This window comes from Notothenia coriiceps, unplaced genomic scaffold, assembly GCF_000735185.1.
Source record: "Notothenia coriiceps isolate Sejong01 unplaced genomic scaffold, NC01 NC01_scaffold00037244, whole genome shotgun sequence".
NCBI classification, from domain to species: domain Eukaryota; kingdom Metazoa; phylum Chordata; class Actinopteri; order Perciformes; family Nototheniidae; genus Notothenia; species Notothenia coriiceps.
The window spans coordinates 12,291,926-12,316,291 of record NW_011369945.1 but is presented as its reverse complement, the minus strand read 5'-3'; the positions used below and the strand labels follow the sequence as shown (position 1 = coordinate 12,316,291).

Sequence of the window (24,366 nt, the reverse complement as noted above, 5' to 3'; positions counted from 1 at the left end):
ACCTTCTGATCTGGCAAAACACCTGAGAGTAAAGGAGAAGGGGAAGTCAAGTATTTGATTAGACACTTGTACTGTGTTTCTCTACCTTTACATTTAAAGTTATATTATGCACTAATACTACTTCTCCAGACTGAAATGTGCCCTTNCCATTTTGTCCCCATAAGGGAGGCTAGTCCCCACACCTGAATGTGTAAAACAGATTTAGGTCCCCACAAGTATATTAATGCTAGGCCACACACACACACACACACACACACACACACACACACACACACACACACACACACACACAGTGTTACATGATGGAGCAGGTGAAGCCGCAGCAGTCCTTCAGCAGTGTAACTCGAGTTTTATTGAAAAATGGCGACGATGTCTGCTGCGATTTGGACGCCACCTTCTGATCTGGCAAAACACCTGAGAGTAAAGGAGAAGGGGAAGTCAAGTATTTGATTAGACACATCGTATACTGTGTTTCTCTACCTTTACATTTAAAGTTATATTATGTACTAATACTACTTCTCCAGACTGAAATGTGCCCTTATTCTGAAAAACAAACTGATAATGTGCTCTTATTCTGAAAAACAAACTGATAATGTGCTCTTATTCTGAAAAACAAACTGATAATGTGCTCTTATTCTGAAAAACAAACTGGTAATGTACTTTTATTCTGAAAAACAAACTGGTAATGTGCCCTTATTCTGAAAAACAAACTGATAATGTACTTTTATTCTGAAAAACAAACTGGTAATGTGCCTTTATTCTGAAAAACAACTGGTAATGTACTTTTATTCTGAAAAACAAAATGATAATGTGCCTTTATTCTGAAAAACAAACTGATAATGTGCCCTTATTCTGAAAAAATGAACTTTTTTGTTAGTGAGTTTACACTGACAGCCTCATGAATGAATGAAAACTGTATTACAGATTCAGGGTCCAGATCATGGCTAGACTCACCTTTTGAAGCCAATGCCTTGGGAAATTTGGAGTGAAGGAAGGCTGCCATTTCTCTGTCCTCTTCTCTTTCCCTGTGGAGGAGAATATGCCCTTGTTTTTTATTTGCCAAGTACGTGGTTCTAATATTTTCTTAATCGTGGTAAATGTCACTCGGTTGCATTTTGTGAGAAACCGAGGAGATGGGCACGACCGACAAATCCTCAGGAAAGGATTTTAATCTACTGTGAAAGGAGTGAACCCACAGCACACCATCCTCTACCCAGTTTGTTTTTCACAAACACGTCAATAATGCAGGATTCCGCAGTCTGAGACCAATCAAGATGTCACTCAAAACTGCTTATCAGTGAAGGCAGCTAACAATAGCACCACAAACAACAAATCTGAGCGACGGTGGACCTGTTGTTAGCATTTAGTGTGAATGTGACAACGATCAAATAATAACATTGTAAATTCAATGAATGGGCCAAATAATAATAATATGAATTGGTTTTTTTAATAGTTATTGAATATGGGAACTTTTTACTAAGTAGAGACGTAGTTGTCCAGTATAGAAGTACAATACTGCATTGAATTGGCATCATTAGGTCAGACAATTTGGAAGCTATTGAATAAAATCCCAACTTTTCAAAAATGAAACTGCTTAATTTTCATTTGAATAACTATATATATATATAAAAAAAATAAATACACTATATCCCATAAAAGTGTGTCCTATGTTGTAATCACAATGCTGCCTTGATCTGGAGGCGAAGGTTCACATAACCTGGAAGCTATTGAATTAAATACAAACTCTAAACTATTGAAAATGCTACAGCATTAACAGAAAATAGATAAAACACACTAAAAATAAATAAATAAATGTGTCTTACTTGGTTAGTAACATATGAAAATTCTGCATTGAGTTAGAGTCGTAAACTGACATAGAAGCTATTGAAATCAATCCTAATTTTCAATAAAAAAAATCCTACATTTGTAAAACAATGTTCATAAAAAGTAAAAAAAGCGGTAAAATCCCATTAAAATCGGAGTGTCCTACTTGTCTTATGTAGTCATACAATGCTGCATTTATTTGGATTCATTAAAGTGCATGATATGGAAGTTTTTGAAATAAATAGGACACCCTTCTAAAAGGGTTAAATTAATAATCTTTTTTCTCAAAGTAATGATAAACCTGTGAGTTGGATGTAGAAGAGTCAGAATCAATATAGATGTTTTTTATTTGAAAGAAAATTCAGATTGAACATAAAAAACTGTAAATTATAGTGTCCGTCCAAAAATTCCTTTTTACTTATAATGAAAACTACCCTTGGATGATGATAAGGTATGCTTTTTTTGGCGTCCGTCAGGAACTGAATTTCAAAATAAAAATAACCGGAATCAGACGTAGGCCTGTAAGGGACATTTCGAGCATCATTGCGATACACAGCCACTGAACTGATTACCCAAAATCCTCAGCTATGGTTTAAGCTCGTTGATGGGATGTTTTAGCCGCAATGCATGTAGGGATATGGTGTTAATGCGATATGAAATCCGAAAAACATTTCGGAGTTTAGGATGGCAGAAGACACTATACTANCCTGCAGAACTGAAACAGAGGCTTCTGCTGACTAGATACTAGACACAGTCTACTAGGATACGTATGGACTGCTACGTACTTTAGAGAGAAGATGTCTTTTTTTTCGAGGATAGTGTACCTATGCTGGATCTTCAGGTACCTGCAGCAGGGATTTGCGGCCTCTGCCTTGGATCGGCAGTGCCATGAGGCGTGGAGGCCCCGATTAACCAGTCATCACTAAAACTGTCACTTTAGCTGCAATCAGCTGTTATATTGATTGCCTAACTAAATACTCGGTATCATATTGTTCACTTTTTGAGTCATAAAAGCATGCTGACACTTTTGACTACTACAGGCGATAACTATACAGCCGCATAACAGCCCCGTGTTGTAATTCACTCTGAGTGGCAATCTAAGTTGTATGCCATCCTTTTTCTTATTTCATAGTAATGGCAGTTTGGATATGTAATTTTTGTTTATTTAAGATGTTTGTGTTTTTTGTTTTTTTTTTTTTAGTAGCAAGAAAGTGCCTGGGGTTCCCCTAAGATAAATGCTATATTCCTTGAATATGAAAGTTCTGATTATCGTAACAAGTGTATGGGCTGGATATGATCCTGCCGTCAACGGTCTTGCCATACTTTATATTTCCACAGAGTATCTGCACACTCGATGCCCTTTCAGCAACTCTGCTGCTAGCTGCTCAGGTAATGCGAGCCTGAAAGCCCCCCTTATCATTTTTTCATTGTCTCCAGCTTACATCAAATATAATGTAGCTGTTATGCGATAAATCTTGAGCATATAAACATGTTGATTCAACAAAAGAAACACCGTTATAGCAGAACCAAGCCTTTACAAAGCGGCCAGGTTTAATGCTCTATATACAGATTCCTTACAGTTAATTCTGTATTTCATAATAACAGCTCAATTTTTACAGAAGTAGAAAGTCTTATACAGCATCGCGTCTCCGTTGGCATTTCGAATCCACCCCTATGTCCGCGCGCCCGCGCGCGGGCTGAGTGTGGCGGGTGCCGTGGCTGAAGTTGTACTTATATTAGCCAGTTTAATGGCATGATGTGCAGTCTAACAAAAACTGCTCTTTTGGTCCGCCGTAAGTGCGAACTGCACCTAGATCGTATTCAAGTTGGCATTGTGGCCCTAGAACCCTATCGGGTTCAAAATAAAACATTTGTAACACGCCGAGCGGAAAAGTTTTATTTTGCTTGAGTGTAGTTTGAACAACACCAAGGCCGCTCTCTCTACTTTTTACTGCTTCATGGTATCTCTCCCATATTTTCATTATATGGTTAAGTTATATCCAATGCGCATCCCGTAACTGCTCATGGCTTCGTGCTGACCGTATAAGCGTGCCTGCCCGAAACCGCGGTCTCTTCGTTCTTTGTTGCCGTTTCCGACTAGGGGGGTTGAGTTTTCCGGCTAACGGGTGACGCGTTTGCGACGGTTTGTTCATGGCGGTCTCCAAAAACTCCAATTGTCTTTCCGGGCCAGACAGCCGGGTCTGGAATATGCTAACTAGCTGAGGAGAATTGCCGCTGCGCCATAGGGGGGGCTACAACATACGAACACAGATGAAACACTATGCGGTTGACTTGTGATTTTCAATTGCTAAGTACACATTTCAAAATGATGGCCCGAAAGGTAACAATGCAGCTTACTGATACGCGGAGTAACAAACCATCGAAGTTACCTGCCCTTTTGACAAGTCTGTCGATTAAGGCACGGCGAGGCGCGAAAAAACCTTTGTAAAATGCGCAGGCCGCTTGCTGTTCTGGCAATTGCGAAACTCGCGCCAAGGCCTAACGCTGTGTATGATGGCCTCGCCGACGTGTGCCGGTCTCACTTCCACCAACAACGGGGGCCTATCACTTACATTACATGTCATTTGTTAGACGCTTCTTATCAAAGCAACTGCTACATACATTCATGCTACGTGTGCGCAACAATTTCCCCCACTGGGAGCAATTTGGCCGTACCGAAGGCCGGGTTGGTCTATACGTCCTACTTAAGGGCCCGTGCGGGAGCGCCCTGCGATGGCAAAGCGGCCATACAGTGTTTTGCACAAGGCCCACAAGTAGTTGACAAGCCATTCTGGTACAATTCAATAATCAGCCAGTCTCCACGTCAAATAATTGTCTTTGGTCACTAACAGATTTTCCTGAAACAGAAAAAAAGATCGTCGACCTTCATGTTAATTGAAGCAGCTTTCCCAGGAGTCTCTATCCCAACTATACTGTTAATCTGATTTAAATAGCGGTCTATTCTGCCCACAATCTGTTGGATCACATTGGAGAAAGGAGAGCAATCAAACTAGCTTTTTGTTATGCCATTCCTGCCGCGTCGCCAATAATATATCTTATCTAAGCTAATAACCGAGAATACCTGTCTGCTTTTTTTACCGTGCCCCTCCATAGTGTCCCATCCATGTTTGCCCAACAGTTTGAGTCAAAGGCCACTTTCCTTTCCTGGAGGGTGGGAGGTCAATGCAAATATCACCGCAGAATGAGTCTGAGTGACGGTCAGATGTTGTGTCTGACTGCCATTCAACAATCTTTTAGAGAAGACTGTCCTGTGTCACTGAATGTGTGTGTGTTGTGTTTGTGTGTGTTTGTGTGTGTGTGTGTCGTGTGGTGTGTGCTCTGTGTGTGTGTGTGTGTGTGTTGCCGCCTTCTTTCCCTTGGCTTTATCAAGTCCTTCTAATTGATTTTATGATGCAAATCGAGTCGCCATTATTTCCATTAGCGAGCAGCCAATCACAGAAGCTGATGTTAGGAACGGTGATAGTTTTCTTTTTTTTTTTGTTTTTTTTTTTTCTTTTTTTTTTTTTTTTCTTTTATTTTTTTTTTTTTTTTTTTTTTTTTTTTTTTTTTTTTTTTTTCTTTTTTTTTCTTTTTTGTCTTTTTTTCTTTTCTTTTTTTCTTCTCGCATGCAGTCGGTTCCTCTCTTTCTCCCACAGTGTCCTGGTGAATGTAGAGGAGGGCAAAACTGTCCCATCTGGACACACGACTCTGCATATAGTTGAAACAATGTTGTCGGGAGTTTGTCAGACTCAATATTATACAGTTGATATTTACAGGCAGACAATACACAGTGTGTTTCTGTGAACATGTGGTTAATATATTATATTTTGTAATCACTATTCGATCAGATGACTGTGTAAAGCTTGATTTAGATGACCAAATGACACATATTACTATCCAAACTACAGAGGAGTTGTTAATCTACATAGCTCAGTGTTGTTGGTGATATTGGCTTACATTTTGACATTTAAGCACAACTGCATATTAGGCGCATTCACACGCAGGTACTTTTCCCCACCAAAGGCCCTGCGCGCAAATGGGCGTCGGGCGCCAAAAGCAGTTGCGGCATAGAACTTAGTTAATCGAAACTCTTTATTCTGATGAACAAGTACAGATCGCGTTCACGACCGGATAAATCCCTGGAGAGGATTTAGGCAGAATGAGCCTGCTGACGTCCACTTCTTGTTTCTTGGCTGCCGTTTGTGGTTTACTGGCAGGCCGCAAACAAACTTCACGCGTATTACTGCCGGCCGCAAAATCCGCGGCCGGAAGTCCCGGGTTTGTTGGGGACTGGCTTCAGTAGAACACGGCTGGACTCCCAGCAGCTTCACTGAGCCTTCCGAGTAAATTCGCGCAGAAACGCCGGACCACCTCCTGCATCTCCACGGGCGCTCCCCACTGTCTTTATTTTGTGTTGCCATAAGCGTGTGGTAGGTCGTCTCTGCGTTCTGCGCTGGCTAATTGCTAATGCTATAGTAATGCTAAGTAAAATGGCTCTCACAACACGTTGTTTTTTGAGTTTTACGGGGGCGTGTTTGCAATCCGCCCAGCCAATTCAGAAATATAGCTCTTTTCTCACAAGAGAGCCGCATGAGAGTCCCTGCTCTCTAGCAGGGACGGAAAAGGGGGTAAAAAGGTTCTCATGAACTAATTTTAGTTCCGGCTCTTTTTGGTGTGAACGCGACACTTCGGAACTATATCGGAACTAAAGTGGGAAAAGTACTCCGGTGTGAACGCGGCTATTGTTGTTTTGGTCCGCAGTAAGCAGCTTTTTCAGACAGAAATCCCATATAAAAAACTCACAATATACCATAAGCTTTGCACCAACAAGCCTAGATGGTTCACAAACTAGAGCATTTAGCTGCTGAACAGACAGATATTTCACAAAAAAGAGATCAAATGAGAGTAAATATTGTACTTGCACAATTTCAAACTGTTTGCAAAAACAACTTCATATAAACCTGGTAAAGTGACAATATATCAGTGTTTAGGGGTTGTTTCTGCTGAACCCAAGAGGACAACAACATCAGTCATTGCACGTGTATTTAATTACAGTTTTTTTTACCACATTGAAGTAGCATCAAAGATAACTACTCCATCAGTAGATAGATGAATATATTTGAAACTTATGAAACTCTTAAAGTAAGACATGGCTTGCGTCCTGTCTCTCCCAACAGAAGTAAAACAATAGTTCACGGTCTGGTCTTTTCATTATTGGCAACATCGATCAGCTGTCAGATGCCTGAGTCTGTTGATGTGTGTGTGTTGGTTTAAGTTGGCAGGACATTGAGCAAAGGCAGAAGTGTTAGCTGAGAACGTGGGCGAGTTGCAGGAGGTTTGTGTGAGTGTGTGCAGAGAGTTTCACACATATTACCGCAGACCCCCTTTTTCAGCACAAACACATACATACATATGGACACACAGCAACTTTGTTTAGTGTGGTTACAGCGAGAATGTCTATCTGAGGTGTGCAGACGAGGGAAAAAGGAATGCTTTACGATTAAGGGTGTTAAGCGCAAATTTAAACAAGGACATGTTTTTCTTCAATGCTAAGCCAAGGCAAAATACCTCTTCCATCACGGCACTATATCCGAGCTGAGTGGATCTGTGTGTGTGTTAGTGTACACAGTTAAAAGCCCACAGCACATACTGCCTTTCTAACACGGTGGGTTTAAATCCAATTTCTCTGTCCGCTGTATACTGCTTTCAGAGGCAGAGATTCCAGAAAAACAGCTTTGAAACTGAATGGAGCTTCTGTATGGATTTTGTAGTTTTTCTGAGGTTAAACAAGGCCAAACAAATGCTTTAGCATGTACCGAGGCCTAAGTACTTCTGCAATGCCAAAACTATGGACCAATAATTTATCACTGGAAGAAAAACAGACCAAACTTCTTCAGCTTTACACTAAACAAATACTAAGGCTGCAGCCACACAAGAACGATAACGGTCGTATCCGCTACAGTTCTCTATCATATGGACGGTTTAGCCACACGAGGCCGACATGGAAACGCAGAAAACGATAACCATAACGATAACGGGTCCCTTGGTGGGTAGATATGCAGACGAAACGCTGTGGGGGGCAAACGACTCTGTGTCTACGCCCTATACAATCATTTCCTGATGACGCAACAGCCCCGCCTCTCCCCACAGAGATCTGCTGCTGGGCTGTCAGAAGAGGGGGAGGAAAAGAGAGGCTCCGTTTTTTATTCTTATATTATTATATAGAGTCGTTATCAATTTGTTTTAAAGCTCAATAAATAACAAAGAAGACCTTTGACCGGCACTTTTTCTAATTTTGTCCGGAAGATTTAAACTTTAACGGACAGGATGACCAGCGAAAAAAAATCTAACTGAAACTCTGCCACACGGTCCCCTCGTCCCTTGGAAGAGGCGGAGAGGTGGGTGTTTTTCATCTGCTGGTGGACTACCGGAGAGATTTACAGCAGGAGCAAACGCTTGCCTCGGGGAGGGAGAAAAAGAGCCAGAGCGTCCACCGCGGAGAATAAACAGAAGGGCACCCATGGCAACCATGCGCGGGAAGTCTTCTTCGCTGCTTTTGGTGTATTTTGTGGCAGACTACAGCGCCACACACAGGCCCGGCATATGTACTACAGCGTCTCCAGCGCTTTCGAGCGGTCATCGTGTGAACGGACACGTTTCTGGTGCCTATTGCGGGTGGACGGAAGACTTTTTTTATATCGAATTCGTTTGCGTTACCGTTCTCGTGTGGCTCCAGTCTAACACATTTTACTATCCTGCCACCTAGAAGCCCTCAGCACATACCGGTTTTTGAGCAATTCATACATTATTTGTTATTTTTTATACTCCTAACCTTTATTCAAAATATCTTACATACAACTAATATTAACATGCTATTTTCTTTACCTTTCCTTGCACCTCCGCTTACTTGGTTTATATTTAAATATGTCTGGGATTTTAGCATTTGCTTACCATTTACATGCCAAAAAACGTATATAACACAACACAAGAAAGGGGAAACCCCCCCCAAAAGGGTAATAGTGCCTCTTTAAACCACCAACAAACATTCAGGATAGGCTTCACAGTAAACTACAGTATTTACATAATACAAAATACATTGTGTTATCATTCACATTAGCAATCAAACCTAATATTGGAGGCATGAATGACAACTGCTCAACTTGTCTCATCAAAGATAGCAAACTAATCAAAGACCATAATCAAACAATCAATGCTGTTTTAAAAAAAAATGTTCTTACCTTGCTAATTCAACTTGAACGTCATATTACTGAATGATGATCAAACCTTATGGGATTTATTTGGGAACTAAGATACAGTTAATACAGATACAGGACAAAGAGTACTCATGGTAATTTCCACAACCTTACTCTCTCTTTGCCAACAATCTGGAGGTCCTTTCTTCACTAAAAGCGTAGAAAATGCATAAATGTGGAAAACGTACGATTCTGTTTTTAACAAAAGATAGTATTTTCCACTATAGAGGCATAACATGCACAAGGTTACCCTTTTCTATGAAAAGGCAGAAAGCATACCTACACTTGTCCTTGCCTAGGCGGCACACTATTCCCATTCACATGCAAATGTCTCCTGCTCTTTTAACCCATGCAGAGAGCTACCTGACAGCAAGATGTAACCTGACACACACACTGTGGGAGACAGGAAGTCATGGAGTTTTACACACACACACACACACACACACACACACACACACACACACACACACACACACACACACACACACACACACACACACACACACACACACACACACACACACACACACACACACACACACACATACAGCAGCATTTGTTGGACATCAGTTAAGTTAGATTCTGTACACCCAAGCCATAATAGAAAAGTTTGGAGTAGAAACATGCATGGTCTACTTTGTGCCCTCTACTTGTCCCAGAATTTTTCGCTTTATAACTGGAGGTAACTCGCTGTGACAAAGGCTTAATTGAATTGAATCGGAGTTGCACGAGGAGAGGCTGGTTTAAAGAATGACGCCCAGAGGAATGTGATCCAGTGCATCTCCGAGGCTGTGAGTCACAGGCAGCCGTACAGCCGGCAGCCGAAGACAGTCGCTTAGTTTGATGTTAACTTGTTTCTCCTCTGGCGGCGGCTGTCACCTCTTGGTATCCCTCTGTAGCAGAGCTCAGATCAGCGGGGTATCTGAGGGCCTGTCGTTTTGCTCTCCATCACAGCCGCCGCAACTCGCTCTAGGACACAGGTAGCAGAGCTGCAGCACAAACTGAATGCTGGGAGATTTATGTCGCTGGCCGTGCCGGTTAATGACAGTGCTTCATGGTGGCTTGCTTTCATATACCTTCTTTCCTAGAGGGGTCCTGGGTATAGTGTAAACATTGCACCTGTGTATCTTGGTGTTGAATTTCTTTCATTACTTATACTCTCTGGAAAACTGAAGGTTAAACACAAAATATTCTTTTTGTCAACAACAAAGACAAATACATGAAAATGTTTTTTATTTAGCCTTTCTTTGTTCTGCAATACTTATTGTTTGCAGTTCTAATGATGTTGTTCTCCACTTTGTGGTAGAACAATTTAGCTAGGTCAAATAATGTTGGCATCAGGAGGACTAAGAGTGTCTTATCTTATTACATGAAATGGCGCAAACAAGTTTATTAATTAAATGACCTTTCAGATCTTCAGGTTTGTTTCTGTGTTAAGGTTGAACTGGGCCTTTAGTCTAGAGCTGGGCAATACATCAATATTGATATTTGGATAAATCTTTCATTATCATCTGGGGTTTGGTTATTTTAATCACAGAAAACAGCTTCTTAAATGATTTTGTATTCCTCATTGACAGTAGACATGAAACAGTCAAAAACATGACCTTTGATGATGTTATCTTTGGATTTGGGAAACCCTAAATAGTCATTGATGAATCGAGAAAATAGTCAATAGATAAATCAACAATGGAAATAATACTTAAGTGCCGCTCTTATATATTGCAAATCACGTTCATAAAACGGTATAAAAGATCTTCTCCTACTTTGACCAATGTCAAAAAGGACAAATATGACACACATAACCACCAGTGACTTGAATCAGATGGCATTGTGGCTTTTCTTAGCCATATCTCTCCTGGCCATTTCATGAACACAAGCCCTGCATCGCTCTCAGGTCAGTGAATCAGATGGCTGGCAGTAGCCCGATAGTTATTTCTATCAGCGATATTGTCATTACAAGCCACATATCATTGCAAGTTGATTGTTCGGCTGGCCGTCAGGGACACGAGGCGTCTCTCTGCGTTAGAGCGAGTTCCTGTTGGGGCTGGACCACGGGGGGCCAGCTCACACATGGCGGTCCCGAGGCCGCGGTGCTGGGCTCAGATGATCCGCTGCAGGCCGTGATGGCTGAGTCAGAGGTGATCCTGAGCGGCGCTGAGTGATGACTGTTGGAGCTCAGACTCCTGGTGCTTTGTTAATGAGCTGAGACACGCACAGAAAAACAACACACGAGAAAAGTTTGACTGCATATGCAATATTCAAATCGCAGGAGGTGCAATATTTGTTCTCGGCGGCAGAGATATTCTGGGCTATAAACGCTATTTTCTAGATTCCAGATCTTCATTAAAAATCACACCATGATCATTTGAATATATTTTTCAGTAACCAAAGTGATCAATCCCAGCATGAATCTTCATTTGTCATTGTTTCCCAATCCTATTTCCATCCCTAAATAGGACTATGGAGGAATTCATGTTGCATTATTCTCTTTGCAGGGAGCTGCATGTTCGATGAGGGTCTCGCAAAGTGTGACTACCAGCAGGATCCCTACGATGATATTGACTGGACGCACATCAACACACAGGAAGTGGCGTACGTCTCTCCAGAACTGCCCAAAGGTGAGACCTCACTTCCTTTCTCCTGTCTCTCTCATACACCGTGTTTAAAACGGCAATCGTTATTGATCTGTGAGAAATACTTCTGATGGTTTTTAAAATAGAATACTATCAATTGTTATGGAGTATCTTTTCGTGTACTCTTATTCAAGTGAAGGATCTGTACCTCTTCCACCTCTAGCACCTTGTCCTCCTGCACATTTCCTTCCTCTCCACTTTTCCAAGACATCCTCTCCTCTTTAATCAGTTGTTTTTTTTCTCCGTGGGGATGATGAAGGGGAAATTAAATCTTTGTGCCGTAGGGCTGAGGGTCTAATTAACAGAATATGAGGTCATTAATCAACGGCGGGAACAGCGAAGGTTGCCTACATTACAATCTTAAAAAGCTAAATGTTATAACAATAACCAGCTATGCTATGTTGAGATGGTAACTGGCGTCAGAACAAATTAAAACCACAGCCTAAGAGGAATTTTGACTCGAGTATGAACAATGGTGCTAACCACATTAAGGAAAGCATGTTCAAATATTACAACCACAAATTGGCTTTTGGTTTGTTCACATCTTTTCTCTCTAATCCTTTCCTCTAGTCTCCTTCCAACATTTCCTTTCCTTTCCTTTTCTTTCCTTTCCTTTCGTCCACTTGTCCTTCTCGCCTCCTCTCCTCTCCTTTCCTTTACTCTAGTCTCCTCTCAGCTCATTTCCCCTTTTTTCCTCTACTCTTGTGTCCTCCAAATCTTTCCTTTCCTCTCCTCTAATATACCTTCCTCTGTCTGAACTTGCCTCACTGTGTCTCCTTTCTTCTCCCCTCCTTTCATATTGTGTCCATGTGTTTCCTTTCCTGTCATTTAGTATTTTTTCCTGTCTTCTATTCCCCTTTCCTCTGTTGTATCATCTCCTTTGCTTTCCTTATTTCTCCTTTTGTCTCCTTTCCTCTTCTCTAGTCTCCTTGCCTCTTGTCTCCATGTGTCCCCTGGTGTCTAATTTCCCTCTCCTCTAGTCCTCTTTCCTCTCTTATCTTCTCCACTCCATTCCTTTCCTTTCCTCAAGTCTCCTTTCCTTTCCTCTCATCTTGTCAAATTTCCTCTTATCTCCATTTATCTTCATTCCTCACCTCTGTCCTCTTGACTCGTCTCCTTTCCTTTCCTGTCCTCTTGTATCACTTCCTTTGCTTTCCTTATGTCTCATTCTGTCTTCTTTCCTCTCCTAAGGTCTCCTCTCCTCTCTGTTTTGGTAGATTACGACCATGTTACCATGACAATAATATGTGGTTATTTATCTCTCATGCTTATCATCCTGACACCCCAGCCCCCGCTGACATTTAGAGAAAGGTTCAGTTCAACACCAGCCCTTTAGGATTTTCACATAAACACACACCTCCTCCCAAACTGAGTGTATACCTGCGGTCTTGCATATATTTACTATGACACAAGAGCGGGGGGCCTCATCCAATGGTACAAAATCTAACATTTAGTGATATTAATACAAAGTGGTGTCACTAAGCAGAGTGGGCACTTTGAAGAGGTTAAATACGTGGCCCGAGCGCGCAGAAGTAATGCCGGGAATTAACATAGCATTACCTCCTGTAGGAGTGTGTGGGATGAGCGGGGGGGGGGCCAAGGGGATGTCAGGGCAGGTTAATGGTTTGGAGATGTTGGTTCAGAGCGTTGCCTAAAGGTACGGGAGCACGAACTGACATTTGATGTGTTAATAATGCCAGCAGGGTGAGGGACAGCGGTGCTTGAGGATGGGAAACGAGGTTGCTGGAGGGATAGAATAGGGATGGAGCACACAGCACACACAGTAAAATTTGGCCTCATTTAACCCATCCTAGTACCAGGAATCTAGTACTGGCAGTGGGCAGCTATTGTACTGCGCCCGGGGAGCAATGGGAGTGAGGGGGGAAGGGGGGTGTCCGGTGCCTTACTCAAGGGCACCACGGCAGGGCAGGAGGTGAACTGGGACCTCTCCAAGTAGCAGTCCACACTCCATATTTTAGGTCTGGTCGGGGACTTGAACCGGCGACCCTACAGCTCCCAATCCCCTACTGACTGAGCCACTGCCGGACTATAGAGATACGGCAAGGTCTTGTATTTGGAAGAAGGAGCAGGGAACGGGCGAGGGGTTGAGCTGAAATGCCTTTCCCTGGGAAACATTGTTAATGCCTATTATTAGGATTGTTGTTTTGTCAGGCTATCCCAGCCACCAGTAATTTAGGAGTTCTCTGGTCCGGCTGCCGTGTCCCTGAGGCCGGGGCATGATTTAGAGAGGAGGCAGTAAAGCATTTGGGCTTTTGACCCCTTCAAACAAAGAGATATCTACTCCCTTTGTTCAGGGACGGTTGCAGGGAGTATACGTCACCTCAAAGACCTGTGGGAGTTAGTTCATTTTACTGATTACCAGTTCAGAAGGTTGTATCTATAGTCAAAGGCATTGGGAGAACAAAAGGCGTCATATTAAGGCTTTACGTCGACGATATTTCAGCTAACAATAGTTTTGTTCATTATAATTCACATTGCTGATCACCATTTGTGCTTAAGGCGGTATTTAGATTGGAGGGATGGTTTGGCAGTTTTTTTGAAATAGAGATAGAACTATTCAGTGTAATCTCTCTGAGGGTTGATGTTGGCACTAGCCTCCATGGCAGGGTCGACATGCCACGCTGGCAGCGCGCGTCGTGCCAGTTGAACATTCATGGGCTGGGGCTCTGGGGCTCAGCGGACTAAAGCAGATACTCTTGACTCATAATGTTGTCAGCCAGTACCACTCGAAACCTATTTGGCATGCCATTCTCTCCGTGTCTCTTGTCTCACTGTCCTGTTGTTTTCCACAGTGTACTGGCTAATAAGGGGAGGAGGACAACATGCATTTATACTGCAGTAGAGCTGCTCTCTGGTCCAATGGATGTTTTAATAATGAGAAAATAATGATGGTTGCAGCAACACAAATTGAGCAGCCTTAAAATGACCATTAAATCAAACATCTATGACAGAATTCATACAAAACTTGATCATTGAGCTTAACAAAAGTAGTATTTGTTGCATTGGATTGCATTTGATTTTTTGAAGCCCATGTTATTCGATATAAAATATTATTTGCTCTAATGATAAAGAGCACATTTTAATAAGAATCGGGTTTATTGCCAAGAAGGGGGACACATACAACTAAAAGGCTTTTGTTTAAATGGTGCATACATTACAAAGTGCATAAAGCAACACATATTGGTGCTCTTAGGAGAATCTAGTATATTTCAGATTGTATAGAGGCACTCATAAGAAACACTTTAAAACCTCCATTCAAACGATAGATATTAAAGACAGGTTTATAGAAATACCAGAGGAACGGAAAGATTGAATTGTGAGGAGAGAAGAGACTCTAAGGTTTGGGAGCAACAATGGAAATTCCTAAACACCCTTTGATTTGATTTGATCTTTTCTTCAATTACCTTAGTGTTGTTGCTTTATTGTGGACATCGTTGTTTAGAAGTATTTCACTGGGGTATGCTACACCAAGAGAGTCAGATTTTCTACATCCCACTCAGTATGGTTGGTAGCATATCATCTTTGTTCCTATTAGCTGTTATTCCAACTGAGGGCTGTTTCTGTTTTGCAGAAAAATACTCGATGTACGATTTCTCTGCTTCTGCCGCTGCTGTTGTTGTTATGTGACATATCTAGGTCTTAAGGCTGTCTCAGGGGTATTTTTAGCCCCGTCGTTACATTGTGCTGTTATTCTATTAGCGGCCATTTTAGTTCAAAGACATCAGCCATTTTACAAGCTGGCAGACTTCAGGTGTCAGATGTTCTTGGCGTCATACGGTCTGCTTTCTTAACATGTACGATGTGTCATTTGCATGTACTGTCGATCTTTTACTAATCATAGTTTTTCAAAAGCCATTTTTATCAGATTTCTAGAACCATGCAGGTGAACGGCTGCTTTACCAGTTTAGACATTGGCTATTTACCAACTATTATTCAGCTATTTTTTTACCAATCCTTTATCCATTTGTTTTTGTAATTTGTCAGCTGGCAGTGTTTTGCTAAGAAGAGGTACTAAAGGTTATATTTGTGTGTGTTTTGACATATCTGGGTCTCTGAATGATAGGAATATTTTTAGCTAGCACACCATCTTGGCAGCCATCTTAAAGGCACTTGTCACCATCTTAGTATCACTGCCAACATATTGAGAAATAGGAGTGACACCCATCGTGTTTTCATTTTGGATTGATATAGATTACAGAGAAGGAGACAGAAGATGGTGCTGGCCTGGCGTCGTTTCTGTTGTGATGGCTGTAGCCCCGTTTTCAGATTTTGTGTCTTTTTGGGGACAACCAGGAAGTAGGATTTTGTCACGACTGAAATAGAAGTGTGTGTTTTTGTATGCGTGTGTGTGTGTAGGCGTGAGTGGGAAAAAGAGATCAAGAGAGGGAAGCAGAGCCAATCCAATAACTAGGATACAGTGTTTGGTTTTGACAACATGTGTGTGTGTGTGTGTGTGTGCACTAGTTGAAAGCCTCTTATGTTGTGCTGTAGTCTGCAGAGAAAAGTGTTTTCAGCAGATTAGCTAAACAATAAGTGATAATAACTATTGTTCTTCAGCTCATTGTATACAGCACATTGTTTATTGTATAATATGGAAATAGATTTAACCAGTTGGTTGGCGGGCTGTTTGTTCAACTGGAGCCCAGACGTTATGTTGTATTGTATTTTATTCTATTGAGAACTGTTATGGTAGTGTATCACTTCTCTATTTTCTTATAGGGCCACATTTTATTTTATCACACTCAAAGCTTCTATTGAGGTTTTTGAATGAAGCTTAAAATGTCTGTTGTCTGACTTAACCTTGTTCTTTTTTTTTATTGTCGAAAAAAATCCTCCTTTTTGAAATGGAAAGTAAAGAATTAAAGGTGGGGTAGGTAATTTTGGAGAAAGCAGCTCGAGTGCGCTAGAATTTGAAAATACACAACCGGAAGAAATCTGCCACTTCCTTACAGAGCCCCTCCTCCAACACACACGAACGCGCACATGACCAATGAGGGCACGAGATAAGTTTGTGCACAGATGGAAGGCTGACAGGCAGGTAGGCCATCCAGTTATTTTAGCCGGGCCGGCTCAGATGATTGGTCGTGCTTTTTACAGAGCCACGGCTTCCACAGATGATATTTTTTATGGATTTTTTGTCAAATAACTTCAGATATTCATTGCTATCGGGATGTTAAGAGCATTCCATGGAATATAACAAAAAGTGCATCTCGAGCCGGTTTCTCAAACTTACCTACCCCACCTTTAAGGACCCGAAACATATTAAAGCTATTCAATTTATATGATTGCAAAAGAGAGGAAATAGCTAATCCTCACATTGGAGATGCTAAAACTAGCATATGTTTAGCATTTTGCATATGTTTTTGCATTTTCAGTCTGAACCAATCGTGAAAGACCAAAATATATTGTAGTTATTCAACTTATGTTCACGTAAAACAGAGAAACGCAGCTAATCCTCACACCGGAGTGGCTAAGACTAGCATATGTTTCGCATTTTAACTTGAGAAACCATCTCAATAATTAATAATGAAAGATCGACAAACCAATAATCAACGCTTTGATTCAGTGCTTGTTCTATTCAATTCATTTATTTGATATCAATTAAATAGATATCATGTTTTTTTCGATGAGCTAATGTGAGATTGTGAGATTAGACATCAGGCAGGATAGGCTCACATTTCATCATATTTCACTGGAACAACATCTGGTTGAGGTCTGAGCTGATTACTGGAACATCTGGACGTCAGCTCACCCAGATTATAAATAACATCGAGCCACGTTCCCTATCATCCATTACTGTAGGTCCAATGTATCTATTCAATAGTGACAGCAAGGATAATATTTACCTGTTGTGCATGTATGCAAACTTAGCTAACCAGTGTTGACTGAAAACATTCTCCAGAATCCGTAGGAAGAAGAAAACTAATGGGTTTATATTTGAAGGCAGCCAAGAAAGGAGGAATCTTTTGCGAACAAAATAAGACTGAAAATGATAGCCCAGAGGATATGTTTAAAAAAATGCAATGAATCATGCAACGCCGCTTGGTTGTTGCAGGTAATGATATGTTGCAGCCTGTGGAACATTTTTTACAAGTGTGGTTAAGGAATCAAACATCAGCTACTGGTATCAACGTGGCATAATGCAAACTGCAACTGGATACTTGAATACATGATTTTGATCAACTTTCACTCATTTTGATCGTGTAAACCTGCCTTCACGCCACACATTTGAACATTGTATTACCTGAAAGCTGCAGAGTTGATTTACCAAAATGAAAAGGAGACGCTAAGGGAAAAAGAACATCAAATAAAGAAAGTCAAAAGAAAAAAAGTATACTCCTTTCCTTTCTTCTCTTGCCCATTTCCAATGTGTATCTGGCTTGCTTAGAAACACATCATCACAAAGGGGAACAAATGACAAAAACACAGTAAGAAGGTATTTACATGTTTGGATCGGCTGATGACTGATTTATAAACCATAAGCCCAAAAGAAATGAGAGAAGAGAGTAAACACATAGGAAAGACTAAAGGCTCTTTGGAGCTTTTGTTCTCATGATAGGATACTGCTTCAAAGTGTACATGTCAAACAGGAATGAGCACGGAATAGAGAAGTTTACCTTGGCTTCCTGCTCTTTGTGTCCTAAATGACAGAAATGAGCTGTTAATGGATTACATTCTTAAATTGGATTTCAGTGCTTAATGGATGGGACTCAAACACAGAAGAATGTCTCCGATAGATAATAATAATAAATATCAGATGGATACAAAAAAGGGTTAGGGGTGATTAAGATTCAAGATTATACTTTTCACATGCACACTACAGATATCACAAAAGACAACAAAACCAATAAGCAAAATAAAATAAAAACACTTATTTAGCTAAACCAAATTATGCAATGTTAAAAGTTGCTTTACATTTAATTGAAATACAATTACTTTACCTGGCGTTGAAGAGCACTTATTTTTTTACACTTGTATTCAGTCACTGTAACAGCCCAATTCACAGAACTGTTTTAGCTGTCGGTTTGAAGTGTTATGTCTTCAACAAGGATTATCTTCAAACTTCACAGTAGCAGAGAGTTGGTTTACTCGTGTAGGTACATGTAAGGCAGGCAGTGCGACTACAACATCGTTTTTGACAAGTCCAGTCGTAGAAACTAAAGTACCCCCTCACCACTGCTAGTCTGTTCAGGCACAGCAGGTATGTGGCGATTGAAGCTGATTAAGAGGTCTCAGAGGTATTTGATCCTCCCAGCAGAGGGGAAATTAACAGAATACCAGCCAGATAACAGTAGTTAAAAGTATTTAAATATTTAGGTTTAATTAAAAAAAACCTGTGAACTAGATCCACCTTAAGTTAAATGTGATATTTTTTCGTTGACCCTCTCTTTGTCCCTGTGTTTAGGTACCTACATGTACGTGGACGTCTCGCAGCACGACGAGGGGACGAAGGCCAGGTTTCAGCTACCTGTGATGAAGGAGAACGACACTCACTGCATCGACTTCAACTATCTGCTCACCAGCCCCGGAGGCTTCAGCCCCGGCACCCTCAACGTCCTGGTGAAGGTACTGAGAACAAACACAACAGAAAACAATAGAAATATGTAGTTTATTGCACTTAAAGGTCACCTATTATGCAAAATCCATTTCTTCATGCCTCTTCTACATCAACATGTGGAAAAGAGATTCTGAAAGTTTCAGGAAACAATATTCTCTCACTTTTTGTCCTGATCCATTTCTATAAAAACCTGTCTGAAAATAAGCCGATCAGATTTTGGCCACTTTATGATGTCATAACGATTTTTTGGCTTGTGTCACCATTAGCCAATCAGCCCCCCCCCCCACACACACCTTATGGGATGCCAATCACTTCAGAGACATGTTTTGTATATGCCTGAGGCCTATAATATATTGATGAAAGACAGTATAATGGGGGACCTGTAACGGACTGAGACCGGACCCAGTAAACTTACGTCCGTACCTTTTTTAATTAATTTTGAAACTGTGAACAAACAAAGCTGTTTAAAAAGCCTCTGCAAAGTGTCTGAGGCGAGGTTTGATTTCACGAAACACAAGCTGNCACGCACACACACACACACACACTGAGATGAACAAACACACACACACACACACCTCTCTCTCCAACACTCGAATGAACACACACACACACACACACACACACACACACACACACACACACACACACACACACTCTCTCAAACACACACACACACACACACACACACACACACACACACACACACACACACACACACACACACACACACACACACACACACCCTTCCTCTGCGCTGTTGATGGCATCGCAGATCTCCATGTTGAGGGTCCAGTCGTCTGACGGCAGGCTGGAGCTGGTCGCACTCTCTGTGAAAAATAAAGGAAAATACAATGTTTACAATATTAAACTGTACTAAAATGAATAGTGTAGTAATTACAGTTTAATCATAAATAAATCAAACCACTTCCTTTATTATTATTTACCTATGTATGCTCAATGTGCCACAATATTGGTTCTAATTGGTCGTACGTTTAAATATTTAGATCCCATGAAAAAAGCCCACTTTTTTTTATCAATAATAAAAGTAAGTAATTAGAAAAATGACACAAATATATATTGTGTTTAATAAGTGTATGACTGCTGTTTGTTTTCCTTATATAGCCTATATAATGAAACATGTGCAAAACAGTTTGACCTATTTTGTAGATTCAATATATTTGTGATAGGGAAACGCTTGGTAGATATTTATCACAACACAGTAATAATTTATCCTCAGCATTACACTTGTAATTGCTACAGTAGGCCTACAGTGCGTTTCCTGATGAGTAGATATTGTGTTATATTTATGTAGAAATGTACAGATTACGAGTAATAACAGGATCTCTACCATGATTAAATCTGCTCATCTATTCATTCAAATGACTAACTCTCAATTTCCATAATCTCTTATCACACACATGCAGTCATTAAGCTACAGTTGGACGTGCATCTAATTTAGGTCAGGAGGATATGGCCCACTTTAAACAGACAGAATAACAACCAATCAAATCACGCCTCACCTCACCTAAGCCCCGCCCCTTACACATCATTGGTTAGCGGTCGCGACAATCGAACAGAAACCCGTTGCTACACTACTTGGGTAATAAATGCACCTTAAATTCATAAAAACACGTTTTATCTGGTGTATTTAAAGCATGTTAATGACTAATTATAAGAGGAGAAGAAGTCTACGTGTCCTCAGCGGGATGCATCCGGTGAAGGTGACAAAGCCTGCAGGATTTGGGTGTTTTTTAAGCCTAACATGTGAATGAATTATGGCGGTATTTAAAATAACTCACCTATCCGCTGACCCACCGGCGTGCTGAAGGGATTCCCCAGTAGAAACTCCATGTTGAGGCCGAAGAGAAGCAGCCTGTCCCCGGTGTGAGTGCACCGACCTGCCTCTCTCTCTGCCGCTGCGCAACACCCAGCACTGCGTCATCTTTAAAGAGACAGCAGCAGGCTGGAGCTGGAGAGGAATCAATTCAATTCAAAGGATTATTGTCATATGCACATAAGCTACAGAGGTGTACACGCTTTTTTCACCGAGGACCACATACAGACAAATATACGAAGGGCTGGCCACTCACTGGAGGTATACCGCCTCATAAGTTCAGTTACAAGTCAGCAAACTCAATCAAATGTAGGTCAATTATGCTTGTTACTTGAAAATGCTTTGAGAAACAAAACAGCTCACAGCTCTCCATAGGGTTTCACTTATTTTGTTGGAAGCTCATTCCTTAAAACAGGAGCTTCATTTTGCTTATATCTGAGTACTTCTACTTTGACTAAAGTACAAGGTTTGAGTACCTCTACTTTGACTAAAGTACAAGGTCTGAGTACCTCTACTTTTACTCAAGTACAAGATCTGAGTACTTCTACTTTTACTCAAGTACAAGATCTGAGTACTTCTACTTTTACTCAAGTACAACATCTGAGTATTTCCACCTACATCATAGTTTGGCAATAAAGTCCCAGGCTCTTGCAACATACATTATATTTAAAACAAGAAATTGAACAAAAATGATGTCATATAAATTATTATTTTATATATATAATGAAGTTAACGTTATTCATGTCCAAATATGTTCATGTCAAATTGAATACAGTATTGTTTTTGGGTTGCTGTTAACTTCTAGTACATTTCTAGTTGCAGAGCTTTCAACTACATCACATGGTTTGACTTATTCTTATCTAACTGTTTCCAAAATCTCAACTTTAACAACTTTTTAAAACATCCTTAAAGTGCTCAGAACAATGGAAGCTTGGACAGACTTTGTGTTGTGAGGCTCTCGGCCACTTGGGTGCACTGTTTGATTTCACATTTTCAAAGGATTCAAATACTTTATTTGATCATATGCACAATAGCGACAGCGTAGGTGTTGGCAATGAAAGCTTTTAAGTTTCCAACAACGCAACATACAATATATCTAAGATAAAAAAAGAAAAGGGAATGGGACAAATAGTGCAAAAGAGATAATAAGGGAAGTTCAGGACCTTCAAGTCGGTGAATTAATTCATACAAAAAGGGTTAGCACAAAAACAATAGTGTCCTCTGTATCCTGTCAGTATCCTGTTGCTATGTATTATGTATGTTTTTTTTTTTTAAATGTATAAACATTAATAGTTTGAATTGGCATTTCAAGAATTGTAAGCCAATTGTTGATTGTTTTCAATGATTTTATCTAACTTTAAATGTTGTTATATATTAAAACATTTATTTTAAGGGTGATTTGGAAACACCTGTTCTGGGTCTACAGATGCAAAATAGCCTCTTGACACCTCACCCCAAATTTCGATTAACAGTATTGAGTGTATGAAAGCCGCTTTGGGTAAAAGCGTCTAACAAGTGTCATGTAATGTAATGTCCATTATCATGTTCGGTCACATGACAGACTGTAAAGGGTTTTTAGTTTCAAAAATAGCGTCTGACTTAAATAGTGTCAAACTGTTAAGGTATGGCAAACATTGCAAGACATTTAGCATACAGTATTTTACATTACAGGCAGAAAAATAGGCTAATGTTTAAAATAAGGATCAAATCTTTATGGTAAATGGTTTGTACTCATATAGCGTTCTATCAGTTCTCTTCCACCCCTCAAAGCTCTTTACATACTACCAGTCATTCAACAACACACACCTCATTCATGCAGAGCAGTACAACTTGCTCTAGGGAAGCTAACACACACACACACACACACACACACACACACACACACACACACACACACACACACACACACACACACACACAGGCAGCACTTTTTAGACCTTGTAATTGAAATTGTGTCTTTATTTAAAAGTTTATTCTGATTGAAAACTTGCTTTTAGATGAGCTTTGAGTTCCTTGACTCACCACACTGCAATACGTTAAACCCACAGCAGAGTTAGAGATGCAGTGAGTCCATTAGTTGGCTCGATGATGAATAGAAAAGGATTTGGCAACTATTTAGATGACGCCAAACAATGTATTTTGCATCGCATTTTTTAACCGGCCAAACAACCTTCTCATATAGTTATAAAAATAATGATGAAGTTTAATTAAAGTGTTTTTAGAGGAAGCCCTAAACCTAGATGAATAATGACTTTTCAAACTACACCATGAAGTGGAAAAACACTCCTCGCCTGCAGATTTAGAATGTTTTGATGCTGTGGCCATATATGCATACATCAAAATGATTTATGCCTTTAGTTGATAAGAGGATGTTCTCCCTTCTCTGGAGTGATGATATGTCAGTCCGTAGCCTTCAGCACATCACAGTTTCTCCCATGTGAGGAGTTGTATACCGAGCTATCAGTAATCCGTCCTCTCTCTGACGAGAGCAGTCAGGCAGTGAGCGCTCGACACCTGCAAGATCGAAAAACTGTCTCCTAAGAGGTGACCATCATCGGACCCCTTGATTCAAGGCTCAAATGAAAGTAAACAAGGAAACAGAATGAGCAGTGACTGAAGCGACCCTTGGTATTGTGGAAAACACTTGAAGCTATTTTTTTAAAAGACATGATCATTAATGGGGCAGTACACCTTGGACTAAGTCACATAAGCAAGACACAAGGCTTAAAAACACACTCTTACATCTGGCTTTTGTCTTCAGTCGGAAAGGTTGCTATCAGCATTTATTCTCTGGACAAGTGACTGCAGTACTCACAGGTATTTATGGGTTCCAAGCAGCAGTGGTAGAAAAATGACACCCAGAGGGGTATGAAAATGTTTATCCCTTTTTGGGGCGCAATGCTATGTGACATGCATTTTAATGACAAATAAGATTAAGATGGATTTACTCTCCTCAAAGCCAACAGATTCAGAAACAGATCAAAACCGTCTTTAATAGTATTTCCGCTGTTTTAAAAATCATCATCTCTGGTGTGAGACGCATATTTACTAACGCATATAGTGTCAAAAAGATATAAGCTGTTAGGATTATGTTTTAAACAGGACCCAGGCGCAGGCAATGACTGAAGATTTTTAAATGGTTTATTGTTCGGAGACTCAGGCAGGTTTGGTGACTATGGAGGGTCCGGAGTGGAGGTAGGCAGTTCATGCTGGACTGAGAACAAGGCAGGCATGTATGGTGAA

At 40.6% G+C, this 24,366-nt stretch overlaps 1 protein-coding gene across 1 annotated transcript in view; it reads right to left on the bottom strand.

Moving 5' to 3' along the window:
* Positions 1-21,200, bottom strand: part of tom1 (target of myb1 membrane trafficking protein) — a 154,909-nt gene extending 133,709 nt beyond the window's left edge. The window contains 2 exon segments of the mRNA XM_010794271.1: positions 20,032-20,116; positions 21,089-21,200. Coding sequence (XP_010792573.1) covers positions 20,032-20,116; positions 21,089-21,140 — 137 coding nt within the window. The 5' untranslated portion in view covers positions 21,141-21,200.
* Between the last annotated feature and the right edge of the window lie 3,166 nt (positions 21,201-24,366).